The sequence below is a fragment of the Melanerpes formicivorus genome, unplaced genomic scaffold (assembly GCF_026170545.1).
Source record: "Melanerpes formicivorus ecotype bairdi unplaced genomic scaffold, bMelFor1.0.p_v2 SCAF_73, whole genome shotgun sequence".
Taxonomy (NCBI): Eukaryota; Metazoa; Chordata; class Aves; order Piciformes; family Picidae; genus Melanerpes; species Melanerpes formicivorus.
Window position 1 is genome coordinate 2,023,724 of NW_027142425.1, and position 23,088 is coordinate 2,046,811.

Consider the following 23,088-nt stretch of genomic DNA (forward strand, 5'->3'; position numbering starts at 1 on the left):
AGAGGAGTTCTTGGTGACTCATCAACTCAGCTCAAAAAAAACCCTGTGTTTTGTTTTGTTTGGTGTCTGTTTTCCCTTTGCCCAGACGGAAGTTTGCTCTGTTTGACGAACAGCACCGTGAGGAGATGCGGAAGGAGCGGCGCCGGATCCAAGAGCAACTGCGGCGGTTAAAAAGGAACCAAGAGAAAGAGAAGCTCAAGGGCCCTCCAGAAAAGAAACCCAAGAAGATGAAAGAGCGTCCAGACTTAAAAGTAAGCACATTCATATCTGAAGTGTCCTAACAGGTCCAGGGAGGGCAGAGGTTTTCTGTTCTAGCAGTGTCCTAGAGGTCTGACTAAGGGATTCTACTGATACTTTGCCTCTGAGCTAGGAGCTTCTCTATGGATTCTCACTTGTCTTATGTCTTTGCAGCTAAAGTGTGGAGCATGTGGTGCAATTGGGCATATGAGGACTAATAAGTTCTGTCCTCTTTACTACCAAACCAATGCCCCACCTTCTAATCCTGTTGCAATGACAGAAGAGCAGGAGGAAGAGCTGGAAAAAACAGTAATTCACAATGACAACGAAGAACTCATCAAAGTAGAAGGAACAAAAATTGTCCTGGGCAAACAACTGATTGAGAGGTATGGGAAGATGCAGAGATACCAAAGGGTGGTAGGAAAAAAACGAGTTAGAGGTTAGTGGAAAGTACTCACAGATGTATTAATGGTGGAAGTGAGGTGATAGGGCTTTCCACAGACCATTACTGCCAGATTTTGAACGTGTGTTTGGTATAATGGCAGATGGGACTGGCACCAGTTCTGGGGAAGAAGTGGTCTGGGTTCACAAAAGGGCTGGAGAATCCATGAGCCTTTTTGGTTTTTCCCCTAGTGCGGATGAGGTCCGCAGGAAGTCGCTGGTTCTGAAGTTCCCTAAGCAGCAGCTCCCTCCAAAGAAGAAGCGGCGAGTGGGGACAACTGTTCACTGTGACTACCTCAATGTGAGTGCAGGTCTGCCTGAGCTGGTGGCAGCATCCTAGTTCTCTTCGTTCCAACTGGCCAGTTGCTTTACTACTCCTGGCAGTCCTCTGTGGGCCATTCAGATGGCTGCCCACTGAATTAATGAGCTCAATTGCTTAGGATTTCTGGGGTAAATATTCTGCATCTTGGAACTGCCTCAACTTCTCTGCCTCTGCTTTCTGTAGCGTCCTCATAAATCGATCCATCGGCGGCGAACAGATCCCATGGTGACGCTGTCATCCATCTTAGAGGGCATCATCAATGACATAAGGGATCTTCCTAATGTAAGTGGAGGCTGTGAGACCACAAACACGTCTTAGGTCAAAGTAGGTGATGCATTGTAGACACCAAAATCAGGCCAGTGTTTGCCCAGATGAGTGCTGTGCCAATGTCTCCCGCGATGTGGAATACTTTTCTGTGTGTCGCTGGAGGAGATTGGGTACTTTGCTGTTTGTGACTAGATTTACCAGAACCTTGCAAAGTCAAAAGATTAAATGGGAGATTTGATTTAAAATGAGAATTTCAAATTCAGTTTCTTGGCTTTTTGCTGCACAAACAGAGAGGGACCTGGGGGTGCTGATTGACAGCTGCCTAAACAAAGCCAGCAGTGTGCCCAGGGGGCCAAGAAGGCCAAGGGCATCCTGGCCTGCATTAGGAATAGTGTGGCCAGCAGGAGCAGGGAGATCATTGTGCCCCTGGACTCTGCATTGGTTAGGCCACACCTTGAGTCCTGTGTCCAGTTCTGGGCCCCTCAGTTTAAGAAGGACATCGAGACGCTTGAACGTGTCCAGAGAAGGGCAACAAGGCTGGGGAGAGGCCTTGAGCACAGCCCTGTGAGGAGAGGCTGAGGGAGCTGGGGTTGCTTAGCCTGGAGAAGAGGAGGCTCTCTACAACTCCCTGAAAGGAGGTTGTAGCCAGGAAGGGGTTGGTCTCTTCTCTCTAGCAACCAGCACCAGGACAAGGGGACTCAAGCTGTGCCAGAGGAAATTCAGACTCGAGGTGAGGAGAAAATTCTTCACCGAGCGAGTCATTCATCATTGGGATGTGCTGCCCAGGGAGGTGGTGGAGTCACCGTCCCTGGAGGTGTTCAAGAGGGGATTGGATGTGGCACTTGGTGCCATGATCTAGTCATGAGGTCTGTGATGACAGGTTGGACTCGATGATCTTTGAGGTCTCTTCCAACCTTAGTTATACTGTGATAACTCCAAAAGTGGCCTTTAATGTAAGTATAAATCCATCTGAAGGGCTGTGGGAGAGGCCTCTGCCCTGCAAGGGATGCCCAGGGGCAGGTGGAAATGGTGGGGACCGTGGGCACCCGTGTCAGGCCAGCGCTAGGGATGCGACCAGGGCATCATCCGGGCACCAAATACCATCTGGGTATTGACAGATACTTCTTCTCATGGTGTTGAGGAACATTTTGTAGAAGAAAGTGATAGCCACTGTGGGACTGAGCTTATCCTGTTCTCCTTGGTGTAGTTAAAGAACTGACGGCGTGAACATTTTCTGTGATACTGCCTATTCAGATGTGGAGGTTAAAGTGAGGTTAGCTGTGCCAGTACTGTGTTTAAGCATTTCTTTCCTCCTTCTCATCCTCAGACATACCCCTTCCATACCCCTGTAAATCCCAAAGTTGTCAAAGATTATTACAAGATCATCACTCGGCCCATGGATCTGCAGACCTTGCGTGAGAACGTCCGCAAGCGGCAGTACCCCTCCCGAGAGGAGTTCAGAGAGCATCTGGAGCTCATTGTTAAGAACAGTGCCACGTACAATGGTAAGATGCTGACCATGCAGGGAAGCTTCCTCTGCTGTGGTGTTGTACATGGGTGTTGTGTGGAGCTTTTAGAGCTAATGGATGCAGTGGGAGAGCAGATCAAAGTTGCTGTCAGATGGCAAACATAAACAGAGACTTCTCCACATATATCTGACAGACCATGAACGAGGTAATTCAGAAATGAGAAAGCAGTGGATCCTAGCATTATCAGTAACTAAATGATGACTGTGGTGTAGTACCTGAAGTTCAGGGGGTTGGAGCACCTCTGCTGCAAGGACAGGCTGGGGGAGCTGGGGTTGTTCAGCCTGGCGAAGAGAAGGCTCTGGGCAGACCTAATAGTGACCTTCCAGTGCCTGAAGGGGCTACAAGAAGGATGGAGAGAGACTTTACCATGGCCTGCACTGACAGGATGAGGGGCAATGGCTTCAAACTAGAGAAGGGCAGATTTGGATTGGATGTGAGGAACAAGTTCTGCATCATGAGGGTGGTGGAACTCTGGAACAGGTTGTCCAGGGAGAGAGTTGCTCTGCCTCTGGAGATACTCAAGGTGAGGTTTGACAGGATTCTGGACAACTATATCTAGTGGAGGATGTCCCTGCTGACTGCAGGGAGGTTGGACTGGATGACCTTTGGAGGTCCCTTCTGACCAAAACCATTCTATGACTGTTGTGGAACCTATCAGTGACTGAAGAAACTGATGCATGTGTTGAGTCAAATTGCACAGGAGTCCTGCACAGCCCCGTCAGATGGAGTGAAACTAAGAAAAACATTGTTTTCAGTAGACTGCCCTGTGAGTGTCCTGGCTTTTTGCTTTCAGACATGGACTAGTAGGGAGATAGAATAGAATAAACCAGGTTGGAAGAGACCTTCAAGGTCATCGTGTCCAACCTATCATCCAACACCACCTAATCAACCAACCCATGCAACCAAGCACCCTGTCAAGTCTCCTGAACTCCTGCAGTGATGGTGACTCCACCACTTCCCAGGGCAGCCCATTCCAAAGGGCAATCACTCTCTCTGTGTAAAACTTCCTCCTGACCTCCAGCCTGAACCTCCCCTGGCGCAGCCTGAGACTTTGTCCTCTTGTTCTGAATACTTCTGTACTTCAGAGCTACCAAGCTGCTGCAGGCAGTGGAACATCTCCCTGTGAGGACAGCTGAGGGAGCTGGGGCTTGGAGCTGAGGGCTGCCCTCACTCCTGTTGATAAAGATGTGCATGGCACTGTGGGGAGGACAGAGCCAGGCTCTGCTCAGGGATGTTCAAGGACAGCACAAGGGGCACTGGGGGCAAGCTGGAGCAGAGGAGGTGCCAAGGGAACAGGAGGAAAAATTTTGTCCCTGTGAGGGTGCTGGAGGCCTGGAGCAGGCTGCCCAGAGAGGTTGTGGAGTCTCCTGCTCTGGAGGCATTCAAAATCCACCTGAATGTGTTCCTTTGTGACCTGTCTTGGGTGACCCTGCTCTGGCAGGGGGTTGGACTGGGTGATCTCCAGAGGTCCCTTCCAACCCCTAACATTCTGCAGTTCTTTTCCCAGTGCTGTGCTTCAGTGAATGAATCTTCCAGTACGAACAGGACGGGTTCACACCCTTTGAAGTCATTGCCTCGGAGCATGCAGCCTGTAGTACAGTTTGCAGATTTTGATTCTTTGTTGCAATGAATTTTTCCCCATTTGGGAAGGTCAGAAAGATAACAAATCAAGTTCTGCAGCAGAGCTTGTATCTGCTAGTGAGAAGTGCTGCAGGGCAGCTCTCTTCTGGCCACTGCTAGAAAGGTCTTACTCCAGAAAGTATTAACTGCATAGAATGGCTCAGGTTGGAAGGGACCTCAGAGACCATCTCCTCCAGCCCCCCTGTCATGGGCAGGGACACCTCTCAGCTAGACTTAGCTGCTCAAGGCCTCATCCAACCTGGCCTTCAACACCCCCACAGCAGTGGCATCCACAACCTCCCTAGGCAGCATGTTCCAGAGTCTCACCACCCTTGTACTGAAGAACTTCTTCCTCAGATCCAGTCTAAACCTACTCTCCTTCATTAACCTCTTGACAGACAGAAGAACCTCCCAGCTGCCCTGAGTATCTCTGGGCTGTGCAACATTCAGGGTGACACTGACAGGTTTTGTATCATACTATCAGTCAGGGTTGGAAGGGTCCACAAGGATCATCTAGTTCCAGCAGGGGGATTGGGGGGCCATGGGCAGGGACACCCCACACCAGATCAGCCTGGCCACAGCCTCATCCAGCCTGGCCTTAAACACCTCCAGGGACAGGGCCTCAACCACCTCCCTGGACAACCCATTCCAGGGCTTCACCACTCTCATGGGGAAGAACTTCCTCCTCACCTCCAGCCTGAATCTCCCCACCTCCAGCTTCATTCCATTCCCCCTAGTCCTATCACTACCTGAGATCCTGAGCAGTCCCTCCCCAGCCTTCCTGTAGCCCCCTTCAGATACTGGAAGGCCACAATGAGGTCACCTGGGAGCCTTCTCTTCTGCAGACTGAACAGCCCCAACTCCTTCAGTCTGTCCTCACAGGAGAGGTGCTCCAGCCCTCTGCTCATCCACGTGGCCCTTCTCTGGACACCTTCCAGCACCTCCAGATCCCTCTTGCAATAGGGGCTCCAGAACTGGACACAGTGGTACTTTGTGCCTTTACTGCTCCCTTTATTATCCTGATGGCTCTTTATATCCTAAGAAAAGAGATCTTTTTCATAGTTCTTCTGCAAATAACCTGTGGCTGAAGAGTTGTGGGGTCATTTTAAGCTGTGATTTTGTGAATGTTCCTTAAATGTCCATTTTACCTTCCTTAGCAGTTCTGCTTCACTGGCTGTTTTTAGTCAAGAAAGCAAAAATTTCTTCACCTCAGCTTCAAATGTTTTGCCAGTGGGGAGGGCTTCGAGGCCAGGCTTCCACAGGCAGAGCTGCTTTCCCATAGGGTTTCCCAATCTTGATGGAATGTATACCAGAAGTATGAATATTTGCTACAAGTAACCTTATCTCATACGAAATCCATACTGAACTGTGTGTCTTTGGGATATACTTGAGCATATACTTCCAGCAGTGCTAGAAATGGAATCACTGATGCCTTAGGAGTAAGCAGGAAGTCACACTGCCATGATTTGCCTTTCTAATCAGGCTGGAGTATCTGACTGGCTGTGCTGTGTGTTTGCAGGGCCAAAGCACTCACTGACGCAGATATCTCAGTCCATGCTGGACCTGTGTGATGAAAAGCTCAAAGAGGCAAGTCTTGGGAATGAGTTGTGATCAGCATGGAGAGGGGGGCATGAGCAGAGGTGGTTGAGGAGTCTGAGGATAAAAGGCATAAGCAGGCAAAACACAGGGCTTTAAGGGGAGGGAATAAGGAAACTCCTGCCCATAGCCTGGGTTGTATTTGAATGCTTTTGATTTTAAACAGTTCACATTGGAGTCTTCATCAAAAAGAGGTGTTCATTTGTCACTCAAGTTACTTTAGCATGTGTGCAGGCTGATAGGCAGGTGGTTATTCCCCCTTCCACTCACCATTTTATGAAGACAATTGTGTGTGAGACTCTTTGTGCCAGAGTACCCTGATATGAACAGTTACTGATCTCGGGTCAGCCACTGATGTTCCTGGCTTTTCTTGCAGAAAGAAGATAAACTGGCTCGATTAGAGAAAGCAATCAATCCTCTCCTGGATGATGATGATCAAGTGGCATTTTCCTTCATTTTGGATAACATTGTCACTCAGAAGATGATGGCAGTTCCAGATGTATGTAGCTTGGGTGGAAAGCATGTGTGTGTGATGTGCAGAACGTGCTGCTGATGGTGCTGTCATCCCATGGCTGTGTATCTATACCTTTGTTAGTGCACTGCAACAGCCAACCCCAAACAAAGCAACTTCCCACTCCCCCCAACAAAAGCAAACAAACCCCTAAACCCCAGAGTGCGCTGTCACAGAGCTGGGCTGTGGTTTTCTTACTGGCATAGACATTCCTGAGCTCATCCCTTTCACCAGCACAAAGGTCTAGAAGGTCCTGCTGATCTCACTATTGTGTAGTATCTGTGTCAGCCTCCCTTTAGTATGCTTTTTATGAAGCATGATCACTCCAAAGCATACACCACTCCTGCACTTGCTTTGGTAGCTCTGGAAGCACTCTGCAAAGCTACAGCTCTTGGGTGCAAATGAAGCACAAGTTGCTCAGGTTTACCAAGCACTGATCATCTTCATGGCCTCCTCTGGACCCTCTCCAGCAGCTCAGTGTGCTGGGGGCACCAGAGCTGGGTGCAATACTGCAGATGACGTCTCACTGGAGCAGAGCAGAGAAGGCCTTCAGAGTCATGTATAGTGTTGTGTTCAGTGTACTGTGTCTGAATGGAGTAAGGAATAAGAGTCTCTCCTGGTTAGACTGAAGAAGAGAGGGCTTAATGTCTCAAAAATCCAAATGGTAGATCTTTTTTCTGTGTCCCTCCTGAAGCTAACATACTGGATCCAAGATGCCTTGTCACAAATACTCTGAGTACTCTGAGTGCTCTCACATTCTGAGTGTTGGAGAATTGCTTTGTGAAATATGTAGCTCAGACTGTAAAAAATTGTACACAGAAGCTTTCTAAACTTGTCTGTTTGGTGTTTTTGTTCCTTTCAGTCCTGGCCATTTCACCATCCAGTTAATAAAAAGTTTGTTCCTGACTACTACAAGGTGATCACTAATCCCATGGATCTGGAGACTATCCGCAAGGTGTGTAGCTTGAGCTGAGCAGCCCCTTGAGAGATGTTCAGAGCTGATGACTTACTGGCTGACAATCTCTTCCAGAATATCTCCAAACACAAATACCAGAACAGAGAGACTTTCCTGGATGATGTTAACCTCATCCTTGCCAACAGCATTAAGTACAATGGTAGGTGGTGCACGTGAGGGTTCAGGTGCCTGCTGTGCTTAAATGGTTGCATCTGGGCTCTTCTGTGGTGACATCAAAGCCTGAAAATGTGAATCCTGAGCTTGATTGTTGCTTTGCTTCTCTTTCCTGATGAGAGAAAAGATGCTTAAACAGTGACATTTTCATTGTCACGTGGTATTTCATATACCATCCTGTGTAGTTGCATTTGAAGAGGGTTTTCTGCTTGTTCAGTGCACATCTGTGCTTCAGTGATTTCTTTCTGGGAAATTCCTTGAGACTGACAGGGTACAGCCTTCCTGCCTCCTAAACAGTGTTTTTAATGCTAGAACAAACTGGCTACTCTTTGTTAGCTGAATATGAAACCTGCTTTATGTTTCTCCTTAGATTGGAAGGTGTTGGGATTTAGGCATCTGTGTCATGAGAGCTGTGTAACCAAACCCAGTCTCTGCCTCAGCAGCTGGAACTGGGCAAATGTCAGAATGCATAGAAAAGATTTGTTTCTTACTACAGGGCCGGACAGTCAGTACACAAAAACAGCCCAGGAGATTGTAAACATCTGTTACCAAACTCTGGCTGAGGTATGTGGACAGCTGTACAGTCATAGTTCTGTATGTTTGAGTTTTGTGTTCTGCAACTTAGCAAATGTCTCTGTCTGTAGTATGATGAGCACCTAACTCAACTTGAGAGGGACATCTCTACAGCTAAGGAAGCAGCACTAGAGGAGGCAGATCTGGAAAGTCTTGATCCTATGACCCCTGGTCCCTACACTCCACAGGCAAGTGACCAAGCAAAGTTTTCACTTCCTTTCTTCTAGTTTCAGTCTTCTGGATGTTTGACCTTGAGGTGCCGTTCTCCAGCTGACTGCAGTTTGTCTTTTAGTAGAGTATCTTGTCAGGTGATGTGCTAATAGCTGTTTTCTAATGATAAATATGAGAAGTGGTTATAAGGCTTCAGAGTGAAGTATCTAAGACAAGGTAATTTCTCCAGCAACTTGCAAAACTGGTCTCAAGATGAGTTGTGTACAGTCAGGTACCAGTGAATGTTGGTGGGAAAGTGTAACAGTTACAAACCCTCAGAAGCAAACAATGAGAAGGTAAGGAGAACATGAGGGGAAAAAAAACCAGCAATGCTCTAATGCTGAGGAGCCAGAAAGCTATTTGGTGGAGATACTGTTGAAGAGGCTTATTGCTGTGAGCAAAGAAACTGCCTAATGTGCTCAGTGAAGTGTGACTAATCCCCATAAGTGTCTTCAGGAGTTAGACCCGGGAAGCAAATACAGCAAGTAGAGAGCTGTCTGAGGTTTACATGTCTGTTTAAATTCTTAGTAAGCTTGCTTTGCCTAATTTAAATTAGATTGTTTCTGCTCTTAACACTTTAAGGATTGTCATGCTGTATAAACTGTGCATTTATCCAAGTGCTACTGCTTTAACTCTTCAGAAGTCAAATGGCATGCAGACTGCAGATCGGCTTTTAGAACACCACATCCAGGCCTTTCCCCCCCGGCGTTTTGTTGCCTTTGTCAGCTTTAGGGACTCTTGAGACAGTGATTTACATAGAATTGATTGAAAGTTGAAGCTTTGCTACCTCACATGTGATAGATTCTTCCCAGTTCTGACAGCAGCATTCATGGTTGCAACACCATTTCCAGCTTAGGAATGGAAGTTGAAAGGGCCGTGCTGAGTCAAACCACAGGCTGATGTAATCAAATGTTCTGTCTCTGCAGGGACCAGAAGTAAGTGGATGCAAACATACAGTGATCCTTACACTGAAGCCTCTTTGCTTCTGGCAACTGGTGGCAGTTCAGGCACCTTAAACTGGTGTTGCATCTGAACCACAGTATTTATGGGCTGCAGAAAGACTTTATGTATCTGCCTAATCCTTTTTGAGCCCAATTCGAAGGTTAGCCTGTGTAGGATGGCACTGCACAGAAATGCTGACTTCTCTTTTCAGGTCTGCTCTTTGGCAAACTTCAAACCTGAAGTGATGAGCCACTGCATTTTACCACCTTTGTTCTTTAGGAATCAATAGCTCATTTGGATTAAGCAGTGTTTAATGATGTAAACACCATACCAAGAAAGCATTTTGCATTGAATCCTGAAATCCCAGTCTTGCCTGTCAAGATACTGTTCTAGTCTCAGTTCAGTGCCTGAGAATGCTGTCTCCTGTTTCCACATATACTTTAGCCACCTGATTTGTATGACACCAACACTTCCCTCAGTATGTCACATGATGCTTCAATCTATCAAGATGAGAGCAATTTGTCTGCTATGGACACTCCCATCACTACCCCAGAGAAGCGAGGAACTCAGGTCAGAATCCTCCATTTTTTCATGTGGTTGGAGAGTTGAGTTGTATGAGCAAATTGCTGCCAGGAGGCAATTCTCTGTAGGAGACAGGTGACAAAGATCAGCAGGTTCCAGGAGCAGAGAAGGGAATCCTTTGCAAAAGTTGTGCGATTTCCTTCGTTTTGACTGCTCTGAGGAAAGGTGCACTGGGAATCGAGGCTGCAGAACAAAGGATAGAGAATCAAAAGCTGCAAAAGAATCTGCCTAAGGCCAGGTATTTGTTTGCTTCATTACTTCTGGGAGCAGAAACCTGGTGACTCATACTACGAAGCACTAATGTGCAAACCATTGTCGGTTCCGAATAGGGAAACGGTGAAGTGTATTCTGCAGGTTTGGAAGGTCACAGATTGGTAGGGATCAGAAGGGATCTCAGAGGATCATTGAGTCCACCTCCCCTGCCAGAGCAGGGTCACCCAGGGCAGGTCACACAGGAACACGTCCAGGTGGGTTTGGAATATCACCAGAGCAGGAGACTCCACAACCTCTCTGGGCAGCCTGCTCCAGGCCTCCAGCACCCTCACAGGGACAAAGTTTTCCCTCCTGTCCCTGTGGCACCTCCTCTGCTCCAGCTTGCCCCCAGTACCCCTTGGCCTGTCCTTGGATGTCTCTGAGCAGAGCCTAGCTCCATCCTCCTGGCACTACCCTGCACATCTTTATCAACAGGAGTGAGGCCAATATGATAATTAGATTATTTATAGGGTTATCCAGTGACAATTAGAAGCTGTCCAAACACCTAGGAAGAGATGGTTTCCACTGGAGTTACCTTGTAGTTGTAAAAGGGGGAAAAAAAAAGCACAGAGGTTAAAGGTATTAAATCAATATAAATGAAGCTCTTACAGTAACCATGAAGTATTTTGTCTTTATTCTGTGTTAACAACAACTAATTTTTGGAAGACAGGGAATAGCAGAAAGAGATGCAGTAATATGGCCATGAAAATTAACTACCAGGAAGATGAGGATGGCTACAAGACAGGAAGAACAGTGAGAGCTCTTCTGAGCAACCCAGACCAACAGAGATTGATTCTGAGTAGCTCCATCTAGCATTGTGCCTCTCTGTAGCTTTGAGAATGCCTTCTGGATTTAGAAGTTTACAACTTTTGTACAGACTGAATTTACAGAGACAAAACCTATGTGTCTGCTCTGCCTTGGACTCATGGTGACTGAAGGAAGAACAGGAGAGAGATGGGCAGGAGAAGATTTGTTGAATACTGCCTGCTTTTAAAATATTTAGTGCAAATAAGCAGTCTTTAATATCTAGTGGTATTTCCTAGGAATATCCAGGTAAATAGAGAACTCTGCTGCTGTAAGGCTGCAGGCTCCCTGTTCAAGAATGAGCACATCAGGATAAAAGCATCTGTAGGCTGTGTGCTCCCTGATCTTGGAATAATGACAGAAAGGATCCTTGCTCTGCGGCTGATACACAAATATTTCTCTTCTTGTGGTTTCCCCCTGTGTACTCCTGCACCCATCTCTCTGGTGCAGATGGCAGTGTAGCCTTTGGTTTATGGCCAGTGGTGCCTTGGTGCTGCTGTGTATGTGTGGATACATCTGTGTACTGCCTGGTGTTTGCTAATGATGGAATTGCTGTTTGTGTTCCCCATTCAGATGCGCCAGGGGCGAGGTAGGCTGGGCGAGGAAGACTCTGACGTAGATATTGAAGGGTTTGATGAGGATGATGATGGGAAACCTAAGACTCCAGCCCCAGTGAGTGTACTTACAGAAATCCCAGCCACAGTCTTCTGTGTTGAGTTGTATACTTGTGGTAGAAGTCTCCATAGTGTAGGGGTTGTCTGCTCTGTCTCCAACTCTGAAAGACAGCCATAGGCAGACTCTTAAATGTAGTTGGAAAATGTCACGTTACAAAAGGAGTACTTTGGAATGAAGTGTGATAAATAATGGGCATCTGCTATCAAAGGCAGCAGGAGTTTGTGTGGTGCTTCATCTCCACTAGCCCTGTTCTCTGTGACCTAGGAAGTTGAAGATGCAGATGGTGATCTTGCTGATGAAGAAGAAGGATCAGCACAGCAGCCCCAGGCCAGTGTCCTCTATGAAGATTTGCTCATGTCAGATGGAGAGGATGATGATGATGGCAGTGAAGAAGAGGGAGATAATCCTTTCTCATGTAAGTGTCCTTATTCATTCAAAGTTGAATAAGAACTGGTTGTTCACAAAGGCAGCTGATCTGCTCATCTTCCATCACAAAAAGGTGCAGTAGAGAGCATAGAGTATAATTAGGATGTGTAGGACAGGTAATCATAGTAGTATCATAGCATCAGTCAGGGTTGGAAGGGACCACAAGGATCATCTAGTTCCAACCCCCCTGCCATGGGCAGGAACACCCCACACTAGATCAGCCTGGCCACAGCCTCATCCAGCCTGGGCTTAAACACCTCCAGGGACAGGGCCTCGACCACCTCCCTGGACAACCCATTCCAGGGCTTCACCACTCTCATGGGGAAGAACTTCCTCCTCACCTCCAGCCTGAATCTCCCCACCTCCAGCTTCATTCCATTCCCCCTAGTCCTATCACTCCCTGAGATCCTGAGCAGTCCCTCCCCAGCCTTCCTGGAGCCCCCTTCAGATCTTGGAAGGCCACAATGAGGTCACCTGGGAGCCTTCTCTTCTGCAGACTGAACAGCCCCAACTCCTTCAGTCTGTCCTCACAGGAGAGGTGCTCCAGCCCTCTGATCATCCTTGTGGCCCTTCTCTGGACACCTTCCAGCCTCTCCAGATCCCTCTTGTAATAGGGGCTCCAGAACTGGACACAGTACTCCAGGTGGGGTCTCAGCAGAGCTGAGCAGAGGAGGAGAATCACCTCCCTTGCCCTGCTGGCCACACTTCTCCTGCTGCAGCCCAGGATCTGATTGGCTTTGTGGGCTGCAAGTGCACATTGAGAGCAACTAAGGCCTTTGTCAGGCCCTTGGATGACAGTCAGTATTGCAGCCTTCAGGCAAAGGCAGTAGGTCTGTGACTGGTGATTCGTGACCAGGTGTTGGCTTCTTCCACAGCTATACAACTGAGTGAGAGTGGCAGTGACTCAGATGTGGAGCCCAGTGCAGTGAGACCTAAACAACCTCATATTCTGCAAGAGAACACACGGATGGGCATGGACAATGAAGAAAGCATGATGTCTTATGAAGGGGATGGTGGGGAGACATCCCATGTTATGGAGGACAGCAATATCAGGTAACTAGAGCTGGGAACCTTGGTAAAATAACTCTTCAGAACAAAAGGCCTTCTTCAGTTGAGGGCTATCTAATGGTTGTTCTTTTATGTTGTTTTTGTCACTGGTTTTAGTGTTGAACCCAATTTCCTTCTTACTGAGAGAAATCTGGTCTTGCTGTTAGATTTTTCAGTAGCAAAAACATTAGTTTAAATGAAAAACAAATAGGATAAAAATTCTATCTTGTAGGTTAGATGGTTTCCTGTACCCAGTGGTTTTGGAAGGCAGGACAAATAAAGACTTGTGTAGGTTTTCTCTGAAACCACAAGGAGAAGTTAAAGAATGATTTAGCTGATGGGGTTTTGTTTGGGTTTTTCTCTCCCAAGGATAAGAATTTCCTTAGCTGAAAGTTTAGGTAAGCCCAAAAGAATAGGAGTATGCACATTCTGTGTTTTGGGAGGAGTTCCGTTATGACATAATGCCAAGTACAGCAATATCTTGAGAATATCTGCGCTTGAGAAGCGCAGCTCAGCCTTCTCACTGACAGGGAAAAAAAAAAAAAAAAAAAAAAAAAAAAGGCAAAAAAAAGCCGTGTGGAGAGGGTGGTTACTGCAAGATGGTCACCACTAGAGCAAAGGCTAACAGAAGGACAGTGGGCACCCAAACAGAGACCACACACAAGCATGCAGATGTTCAGGTAGGTGGCTGCAGTGAGTGCTGGAACCTGGCACTCGACATGGAGGCTGGAGGGAGCAGCTCCTGTTTCAGGTGTGAGCAGGTCAGTGATCTGATGAGCATGGTGGTCAAACTAAAAGAAGAGGTGGAAAGGCTAAGAGATAGAAGAGATGGCGAGCAGAAAATTGACGATTCCCATAATGTAATCTCTTCTAAACCAGAACAGGGGGTAACACTTAGGGGAACAGGGAGTTTGATACCTTCCCAGAAGCAAGATTCTCAACCTCCCTGTAGTAACCCCCATGAGCAGGGCCAATGGGAACAGGTCTCTGCCCGACGGAAGAAATGCAAACAAAGGAAGTCTGCTCCTGTGAGCAGCACGCTGCCTCCAGTGCAGTTACAGAACAGGTATGAGGCTCTGCAGGAGGAACAGGTCATTGGTAAGGTCGAGGACCCAAGAAGGTCAGAAGCTGCACCAATGACAGGTTGCCTCAGGCCAGCCATCAAAACTTACCCAGAAAAGAAACCTCGCAGGGTCATCGTCATAGGAGACTCCCTACTGAGGGGAACAGAGGGCCCAATATGCAGACCAGACCCATTTCATAGAGCGGTCAGCTGCCTCCCTGGTGCCCAAGTAAAAGAGGTTGTAGATAGAATTCCCAACCTCGTGAGTCCTTCGGACTACTACCCACTGCTGGTCTTTCAGGTGGGCAGTGACGATGTAACAATGAGAGGCTCACAATCTATTAAAAAAGACTTCAGAACCTTGGGGCAAATGCTAAAGGGATCAGGGGCTCAAGTCGTGTTCTCTGCCATCCCTCTAACGTCAGCAATGGATGAGGACACACTGAGGAAGGGCCGACAGATCAATTCATGGCTCAGGGGCTGGTGCCATCGACAGGGCTTTGGGTTCCACAATCATGGATTGGTTTTCAAGGCACCTGAGCTGAAAACAACTCATGGGACACACTTGTCCCAGAGTGGAATAAGAATCCTGGGGCAGGAATTGGCAGGGCTCATTGATAGGGCTTTAAACTAGATTTGAAGGGGGAAGGGGTTAATAGTCTCCTGCTGGCTGGTGACAAACAGAGGGGCAGCTCACCAGCAGTAGAGAGAAGGAGAGCTGGTAAGGGCTCTCAACTTGCTACCCTGAGGCAAGCCACGAATGATCCACCAGGACATTCTGTGGAAACCGAGGGGATTTGGCACAAGAGGAGGACAGGGCCAGCCCAGCTGAAGTGCTTCTATGCAAATGCGCGCAGCTTGGGCAACAAACAGGATGAGTTAAGGGCCACTGTGCTGCTGGGATGCCACGACATAGTGGCTGTTACTGAAACTTGGTGGGATGAATCCCATGACTGGGATGTAGGCATAGATGGGTATAAACTCTTTAGGAAGGATAGGCAGGGAAGGAGAGGAGGAGGTGTTGCCCTCTATGTCAATAGCCAGTTGGAATCAGTGGAGCTCCAACTGGGGAGGGATGATGAGCTGGGTGAGAGTGTATGGGTCAAAATTAAAGGCAGGACAGGGGAAGAAGATATTACTGTGGGGGTCTCCTACAGGCCACCTGACCAGCAGATCCAAGCAGATGAGGCCCTCCATAGGCAAATAGAAGCGGCTTCCAGGTCACAAGCCCTGGTCCTCATGGGTGATTTCAACCACCCGGACATCTGCTGGAGGGACAACACAGCAAGGCACCAGCAATCCAGGATGTTCCTGGACTGCATAGAAGACAACTTCCTCCTCCAAATGGTGGAGGAACCAACAAGAAATGGTGCTATGCTGGACCTTGTTCTCACCAACAGGGAAGGGCTGGTAAGCAAGGTGAGGCTCATAGACGGCCTTGGCTGCAGTGACCATGAAGCAGTTGAATTTAACATCCTCAGGGCAATCAGGAGGAAGTATTCCAAGCTCACGACCCTAGACTTTAGGCGTGCAGATTTTGATCGCTTCAGGGATCTGCTAGCCAAAGTGTCATGGGACAAAGCCCTGGAGGGAAGAGGGACCCAGGACAACTGGTCAGTATTCAAGGACCACCTCCTCTGTGTCCAGGAGCTCTGTGTACCAACAAAGAGAAAAGCAGGAAAGAATGCTAGGAGGCCTGCCTGGATGGGCAAGGAGCTACTGGACACACTATTACTTAAAAGGAAACTCTACAGGAAGTGGAGGGAAGGACAGGTAGAACAGGGGGGAGATAAGGAAGCTGCCCGAGCAGCAAGAGTCCTGGTCAGGAAAGCCAAAGCAGAGTTTGAGTTGAATCTAGCCAGGGAGATTAAAGGGAATACTAAGAACTTTTACAGGTATATTAATGGGAAGAAGAAGCCTAGGGAAGGTGTGGGCCCCCTCAGAAAGGAAACTGGTGACATGGTCACATGTGATGAGGAAAAGGCTGAGGTACTTAATAACTTCTTTACCTCAGTCTTCACTGCAAGGGCCTCTAGCCACACTCCTGATGTTATGGAAGTCAAAGCCAGGGACGGGGAGGAAGAACTGCCCATGGTAAGTGCAGATCAGGTTGGTGATCATCTGAAGAACCTGAAAGTGTTCAAGTCCATGGGACCCGCAGATTACACCCACGGGTACTGAGAGAACTGGCAGAGGAGGTTGCTAAACCCCTCTCTATTATATTTCAAAAGTCCTGGCAGTCTGGGGCAGTCCCCACAGACTGGAAAAGGGGAAACATTGCCCCCATCTTCAAAAAGGGCAAGAAGGAGGAACCAGGGAACTACAGGCCAGTCAGTCTCACCTCTGTGCCTGGAAAGATCATGGAACAGATCCTCCTGGAGTCACTACTCGCTCAAAAGAATAGTGAAGAGGTGATTGGGAACAGTCAGCATGGCTTTGCCAAGGGCAAATCCTGCCTGACCAACCTGGTGGCCTTCTATGAGCAGGTGACAAAATTAATAGATGAGGGGAGAGCAACTGATGTCGTTTACCTGGACCTGAGCAAAGCCTTCGACACTGCCCCGCACCACATCCTGGTCTCCAGGCTGGTGACACATGGGTGTGATGGGTGACCACTAGATGGATAAGGAACTGGCTTGATGGCCGCACCCAAAGAGTGGCTGTCCATGGCTCCATGTCCCAGTGGAGGCCAGTGACAAGTGGAGTCCCTCAGGGATCAGTCCTGGGACCTGTCTTATTCAACATCTTTGTGGGGGACATGGACAGTGGCATTGAGTGCACCCTCAGCAAGTTTGCTGATGACACCAAGCTGTGTGGTGCAGCAGACAGGCTGGAGGGAAGGGAGGCCATCCAGAGGGACCTTGACAGGCTGGAGAGGTGGGCACAAGCCAACCTCATGAAGTTCAATAAGAGCAAGTGCAGGGTCCTGCATCTGGGTCGAGGCAATCCCAGGCACAAATACAGGCTGGGCAGTGACTGGCTGGAGGGTAGCCCTGAGGAGAGAGACTTGGGGGTGCTGGTGGACAAAAAGCTCAACAGGAGCTCTCAGTGTGCACTTGCAGCCCACAAAGCCAATCAGATCCTGGGCTGCATCAGGAGAAGTGTGGCCAGCAGGTCGAGGGAGGTGATCCTCCCCCTCTACTCAGCCCTGGTGAGACCCCACCTGGAGTACTGTGTCCAGTTCTGGAGCCCCTATTGCAAGAGGGATGTGGAGGTGCTGGAACGTGTCCAGAGCAGGGCCAGGAGGATGGTCAGAGGGCTGGAGCACCTCTCCTATGAGGACAGGCTGAAGGAGTTGGGGCTGTTCAGTCTGCAGAAGAGAAGGCTCCGAGGAGACCTAATTGTCGCCTTCCAGTATCTGAAGGGGGCCTACAGGAAGGCTGGGGAAGGACTTCTCAGGATCTCAGGTAGTGATAGGACTAGGGGGAATGGAATGAAGCTGGAGGTGGGGAGATTCAGGCTGGATGTGAGGAGGAGGTTCTTCACCATGAGAGTGGTGAAACCCTGGAATGGGTTGTCCAGGGAGGTGGTCGAGGCCCCGTCCCTGGGGGTGTTTAAGAGCAGGCTGGATGAGGCTCTGTCCAGCCTGATCTAGTGTGGGGTGTCCCTGCCCATGGCAGGGGGGTTGGAACTAGATGATCCTTGTGGTCCCTTCCAACCCTGAATGAAACTATGAAACTATCAGGTTGGTTTTTTTCTGTTCAGCTGAGAGAACACTGACTTCCTTTTCTTCCTCTGGCCATCCTGCAAGGTATTAGCATTGGACTCTCTGCTCTGCTTTTTTTCTTCTCATGCAATCCAGTCCCTTAATGCATGGAGCTGTGCTGGGTCAGGCAAATACTTGGTCCAGGCCAGCACCTTGACAATAGCCAGCAGAAAATGCTGGAGAAGATGCTGAGAACAGGCTGTTGGCCTCTTTCAGTCTGCAGCAAAGGATGCAGATGGAAAGTAGTGGATGATTTGATTTTCCTCCCTATCAGAGTGGGGTGATGATGCTAGCAGACAATTGCTTCATCAGAACTGTTCCTGTGTTTTAAAAAGCTAGCTATAGACAGGATTGAAGTGCACAGTGGTTCCAAGTGTTCCACAAGGACATCAAGCCAGAGAAGTTACACAGGAGTTAAATCCAAAGTCGTTGGTATCGACAGCTGGTTTGAAATGTATGAGTAGTATAGTCTGAGTATCTTCTTTCTTCTAGTTATGGCAGCTATGAAGAGCCAGACCCCAAATCCAACACGAGAGATACGAGTTTCAGCAGCATTGGAGGATATGAGATCTCGGAAGAGGAGGAGGAGGAGGAACAGCAGCGTTGTGGACCAAGTGTGTTAAGTCAGGTCCATCTCTCAGAGGATGAGGAAGACAGTGAGGACTTCCATTCCATTGCAGGAGACAGTGACCTGGACTCAGATGAATAAACCAGCTTTTGTGAGGTGGTGATCATCCTGGGCTGCTCTGAGTTCCCTGAACTTCTCTGGTCCCATTTTGGTATAAGGAGCAGCGTAGTGTGGACTGCCAACAAGGAGGACTTGGGGTTTTGTTTGGGGGTTTTTTGTTTGGTTGGGTTTTTTTTTATACATAGTATTTTAATTGGTTAAAAAAACATGTTTTGTGACTGAGTAAATGTTGACAAAAAAGCTTTAGACAAGCATGTCCAGCTGACTTTTGGTTTCTTGTAGCCTGTACCATATGAAGATTTGTAAGGTTTGTTCTTCAGTCTGTATTTATACACTGATTGCTCTTAATACTGGCCTGATGGATGCAGCACAGCTGTCAGGAAAGAAATGCTTGCTTGGGACAAAATGTTGATAAACAACTATAAAATGATGTTCACTTCATCAAGGGAAGGTTTCTCTCTGTGACCACTGCAGGAACACAGTGTCTGAAGTTTTACCCTTGACTGGTTTTGATAGTTGCCTAGTAACTTTAAATACTTCAGTAAACAGCTGCCTCTCTCTATGTATATTCGAATTGCAATTAGTCCCAGAAATCAGAATTTGGCAATTGGAATCTTCAGGAAGGCTCAGTATTGGCAGGAGATTAATTTTGAGTCCCCTGGCAGGCAGGTGCAGACCCTGGGGTTGCAGTTCTGCTGCTTCTCTTACTGAAAGCAGCCAGTGACCTCCCCAGCACTGGTTGGAGCTTTGTGTTTAGGGCTGGGCACACAGGGCCTCACTCCAGCTATGGGAGCACCCAAGGAGCCTCTTCTGGAGAACACAGGTCAGCATGCCAGGCATAGTCACTAAATTTCTGTCAGTGATTAACATATTCATCATGCTAATGTATGCAAAGATCTCCCACCCTCTGGTGACTTTTGGGGCAGGGGCTTCAAGAAGAATCCCCCTGACTTCCTTCCCCTCTGATGCTCGCCCTATTCGCTAATTGATTCTGAGATTAAAGCATGCTCAGAGAGGTGTGGAGTCCTTAGTGAGAGTCTTAATTGCTTAACATCTTTCTCATCTTCAGGAAAGCTGCTGACCTCACAATTTATCACCTTTCCTGTGTAAGGAAAATTGGTCCCTTGCTAGAGGTTCACATTCACAACAGAGACACAGGAGTCCTGTAACATTTTATTTGAATAAAGGGAGAGTCCACAGGATACTAATCCCTGTGGAATCTCTTAGACTGCTGGAAGGCACAGCTTCCCTTTTATCCTCACACCCAGATACAGATTTCCTTCTCCCTTTCCCCACTGGCTGAGGTATTTGGGATTTACAGCCTTCCCCATCTGCCTGCTGCATGTCCCCCTTCACAGGTGCCCCCCCTGCGTCATGTACTGTGTGTTCATTTAAATCAGGCTTTTCTCTGGGCACAGAAGTTCTTATCCAGCTGCCTCTTAAGCCTGCACTCTGTCCTAACAGTGCAGCAGCTCAGACTGTGTTCAGTTTGTTATCCAGGCAGGACAGTCTCTTGTTGATTTACAGCAAGACCCCTGATGAGACAGCAGCAGAGAAGGCTCTTTGTGATTTGCATGGAATGGAGATAAAGCCAGCCTGTGGGTATTCTTAGTCTGGTCCAGAGTGGCTGAGAGCAGCCAGGCAGAAAGGGAGCCAGGGGTGCTCGTTGACAGCAGCTGAACATGAGCCAGCAGTGTGCCTGGGGGCCAAGAAGGCCTAGGGCATCCTGGCCTGCATGAGGAGCAGGGAATTCATTGTGCCCTGTGCTCAGCACTGCTTAGGCCACACCTTGAGTCCTGTGTCCAGTTCTGGGCTCCTCAGTTTAGGAAAGATGTTGAGCTGCTGGAAGGTGGCCAGAGAAGGGCAAGAAAGCTGGGGAGGGGTCTGGAGCACAGCCCTGTGAGGAGAGGCTGAGGGAGCTGGGGTTGCTTAGCCTGCAGAAGAGGAGGCTCAGGGGAGACCTTCTTGCTCTCTCCAACTCCCTGCAGGGAGGTTGTAGCCAGGTGGGGGTTGGTCTCTTCTCCCAGGCACCCAGCACCAGAACAAGAGGACATAGTCTCAGGCTGTGCCAGGGGAGGTTTAGGCAGGAGGTGAGGAGAAAGTTCTTCCCAGCAAGCGAGATTGGCTATTGGAATGTGCTGCCCAGGGAGGTGGTGGAGTCCCCATCCCTGGAGGTGTTCAGGAGGGGATTGGATGTGGCACTTGGAGCCATGGGTTAGTTGTCAGGAGGTGTTGGCTGATAGGTAATGGGTTGGACTTGATCTCGAGGTGGGTGATTCTGTGATCTCAACTTCCTCTAGTGATCTCTTAATTTTTAAAGACACCTTCCACCTCCATCCTGCCTCCTTCCACAACTCACTATCTCCGCTTCCGCGGCCGACAGAGCTGGTCTCTTTCTCCAGCTGTGCTCTCGGTTAGAGAAACAAAGGCTAACAGAGCAGCCACTTCTACGGCACGGTATCACCTGAGGCTATGCAGATGAAACGCGAGGAGGCTGGAACCCCCACTGCTCTTACGGCCGCTCGGCGCAGCGCTGCGGCCCCGAGCCTCTGCCCACCCCCAGCGCCGCCGGGAGCCGGATGGGGGCGCGGAGGCCATGCGCGGGCTGAGCCCAGCTGCGCACGCGCAGTGCCGCTGGGTTTGTCCCGGCAGGGACACGCGACGACAAAGATCGATCTGCGATTGGCGAGCGGCCTCCTGCCGGCGCCTGGCTCGCCGGAAGTTCCGGTACGGCTTCTTCCGCCGCACAGCGGCTTCATAAGGGACCGCAGGCTGGCTCCGCCCGGACTACTTGCGGGGGGAGCTGTTTCCGGCAGCAGCCATTCGGCAGTTTGCTGCCACCGCCATTTCGGGAGCCGTTGCCTCAGCGCGCTGGGACTGCGGGCAGCCTGGTCCTGCACCACCCGCCCTGTGGGCCCCTCCGCACCCGCGGTCCGTTCGCTGCCTTCGCCAGAGCCTCCCTGTCCCGCTTTCCCGATGGCGACCTCCGTGGGGAACGTGGCTGACAGCACAGGTATTGTGGCCTGCCGCGCGGGGACGGGCGCGCCGGTGCCCAGCAGCGCCGCAGCCCCGCGAAGCCCGGGCCCTGCCCTCGCCCGGGGCCGTTCGGCGCCTGTGCCCCCGGGGTATGTCTGGCTCGACCCGCATGCGGCGCTCCCTGCTCGCCGGGCCTGCTCCTGGCGGAACTTTCCAGAAGCGGCGGCCTAGGCGAGGCGGTGGCTCCCGCTACGGCCTTCCCTGCCCGCGCCTCGGGGTGGGCTCGGGCCTGTCCCACGGTGGGCTCCCGTCGGTGCTGCCTGGCCGGGGCCGGCGGGCCGGTGCTGAAGGAACGTGCTGCGGTTAGTTCTTAGTGCAGGTCTTGGTGGTACAAGTAATCCGAGTACCGGCTGACTGCGTTTGTGTGGAGGACGAACTAATAGAACCTGACCCAGAACACGCATATTGCTCGGTCCAGAATCTCCCTGTACGCTCTTTAAGGCTGGGACAGTCAAATAAGCGTGTTCTGGCTGAGAAAGAGCCTGTCCTTCATTTAGTTTATAGATCCGGAACTTGAGGGACAGGCAAGAGAAGAGGACAAATCTGTGTTCCCTGTAGAACAAGAAAAAGAGGCGTTCTGCTTAATGAAAAGGTGAAAATACAGCACAGCTTTATCCTCCAGAGTTTTGAGGGCTTCTGTAACCAGCGGCAAGAAAGGGTATGGAAAGCTGAGACGATGCCTGGGAAAAGTAGGAGAAAGGTGTGCGAGCAGTGCAGGATGTAAAGGGAAATGGTGGAGATGGAGAGCTGCAGTGTGGCGTTTCGCTGTCTCTCAGCTGGAGCTGTGTATCTAGTTGTGCTGCAGCCGTGGTCTGTGGAGGTGGAAATAACGTGCCTGCTGGGGGGAGAGTCTGATGCTCGCCCCCCGCACCTCCCAGACAGAAACCGGCCTAGGTTTTATCTGAAGTAGGGTTGAGCACGACTATGTGGTAAGTGCTTAGGGTGTTCTTCCTGGGGAAGAAAAGTGGTCTCAGGATTGTCAGCGATACTTCGTGATGGTTTTTATTTTGCTGGTGGTGTGGAAGTCTCAGGGGATGTGGCTGTCACGGCATGCTCGAGGCTTTTCCAAGGTCATAGTCAGAGCAGGTAGCACAACTTAGATTACGTTCCTGTGTGCAGGACTGTGATAAGGAACTCTTCTGATGGTGACTCTTCACTGCGGTTGTTTTCTTTAGAAGTGGGTTCAGTGAGCAACTACTGATGGCTGCATCTTTGGATTGCAGAACTTTCCTTCCAGCCAACCCTCTATTGGAAGTTTAACTCCTTTTGGTTTTTGTAACGTGGCTGTGAGCTTCCTGCTTTTCAGTGAGCCCAAGGATCGTTGTTAAAATACACGTTTGGAGGTGGGTGGCTGGCTGTTTGGCAGAGTGGTTTGCTTTATCTCTTCTGGGAGTAGGCTTGTTTTGTAAGAGGACTTGATAAATGAAAGAGA

At 49.4% G+C, this 23,088-nt stretch overlaps 2 protein-coding genes across 3 annotated transcripts in view; both read left to right on the forward strand.

Annotated features, from left to right (window-relative positions):
- TAF1 (TATA-box binding protein associated factor 1) overlaps positions 1-19,186 on the forward strand; it is a 43,504-nt gene extending 24,318 nt beyond the window's left edge. Inside the window, exons 25-40 of the mRNA XM_068163628.1 lie at positions 86-251; positions 412-623; positions 871-979; positions 1,184-1,282; positions 2,595-2,772; positions 5,936-6,003; positions 6,389-6,511; positions 7,386-7,478; positions 7,554-7,638; positions 8,149-8,216; positions 8,297-8,413; positions 9,822-9,947; positions 11,589-11,687; positions 11,955-12,105; positions 12,992-13,169; positions 18,425-19,186. Coding sequence (XP_068019729.1) covers positions 86-251; positions 412-623; positions 871-979; positions 1,184-1,282; positions 2,595-2,772; positions 5,936-6,003; positions 6,389-6,511; positions 7,386-7,478; positions 7,554-7,638; positions 8,149-8,216; positions 8,297-8,413; positions 9,822-9,947; positions 11,589-11,687; positions 11,955-12,105; positions 12,992-13,169; positions 18,425-18,641 — 2,089 coding nt within the window. The 3' untranslated portion in view covers positions 18,642-19,186. The remainder of the gene's footprint in view (positions 1-85; positions 252-411; positions 624-870; positions 980-1,183; positions 1,283-2,594; positions 2,773-5,935; positions 6,004-6,388; positions 6,512-7,385; positions 7,479-7,553; positions 7,639-8,148; positions 8,217-8,296; positions 8,414-9,821; positions 9,948-11,588; positions 11,688-11,954; positions 12,106-12,991; positions 13,170-18,424) is intronic.
- Positions 19,187-21,422: 2,236 nt separating this feature from the next.
- The window catches only part of OGT (O-linked N-acetylglucosamine (GlcNAc) transferase), a 29,269-nt gene continuing 27,603 nt past the window's right edge, over positions 21,423-23,088 (forward strand). For both annotated transcript variants that reach the window (XM_068163629.1, XM_068163631.1), the window contains exon 1: positions 21,423-21,633. In XM_068163629.1, coding sequence (XP_068019730.1) covers positions 21,597-21,633 — 37 coding nt within the window. In that variant the 5' untranslated portion in view covers positions 21,423-21,596. The remainder of the gene's footprint in view (positions 21,634-23,088) is intronic.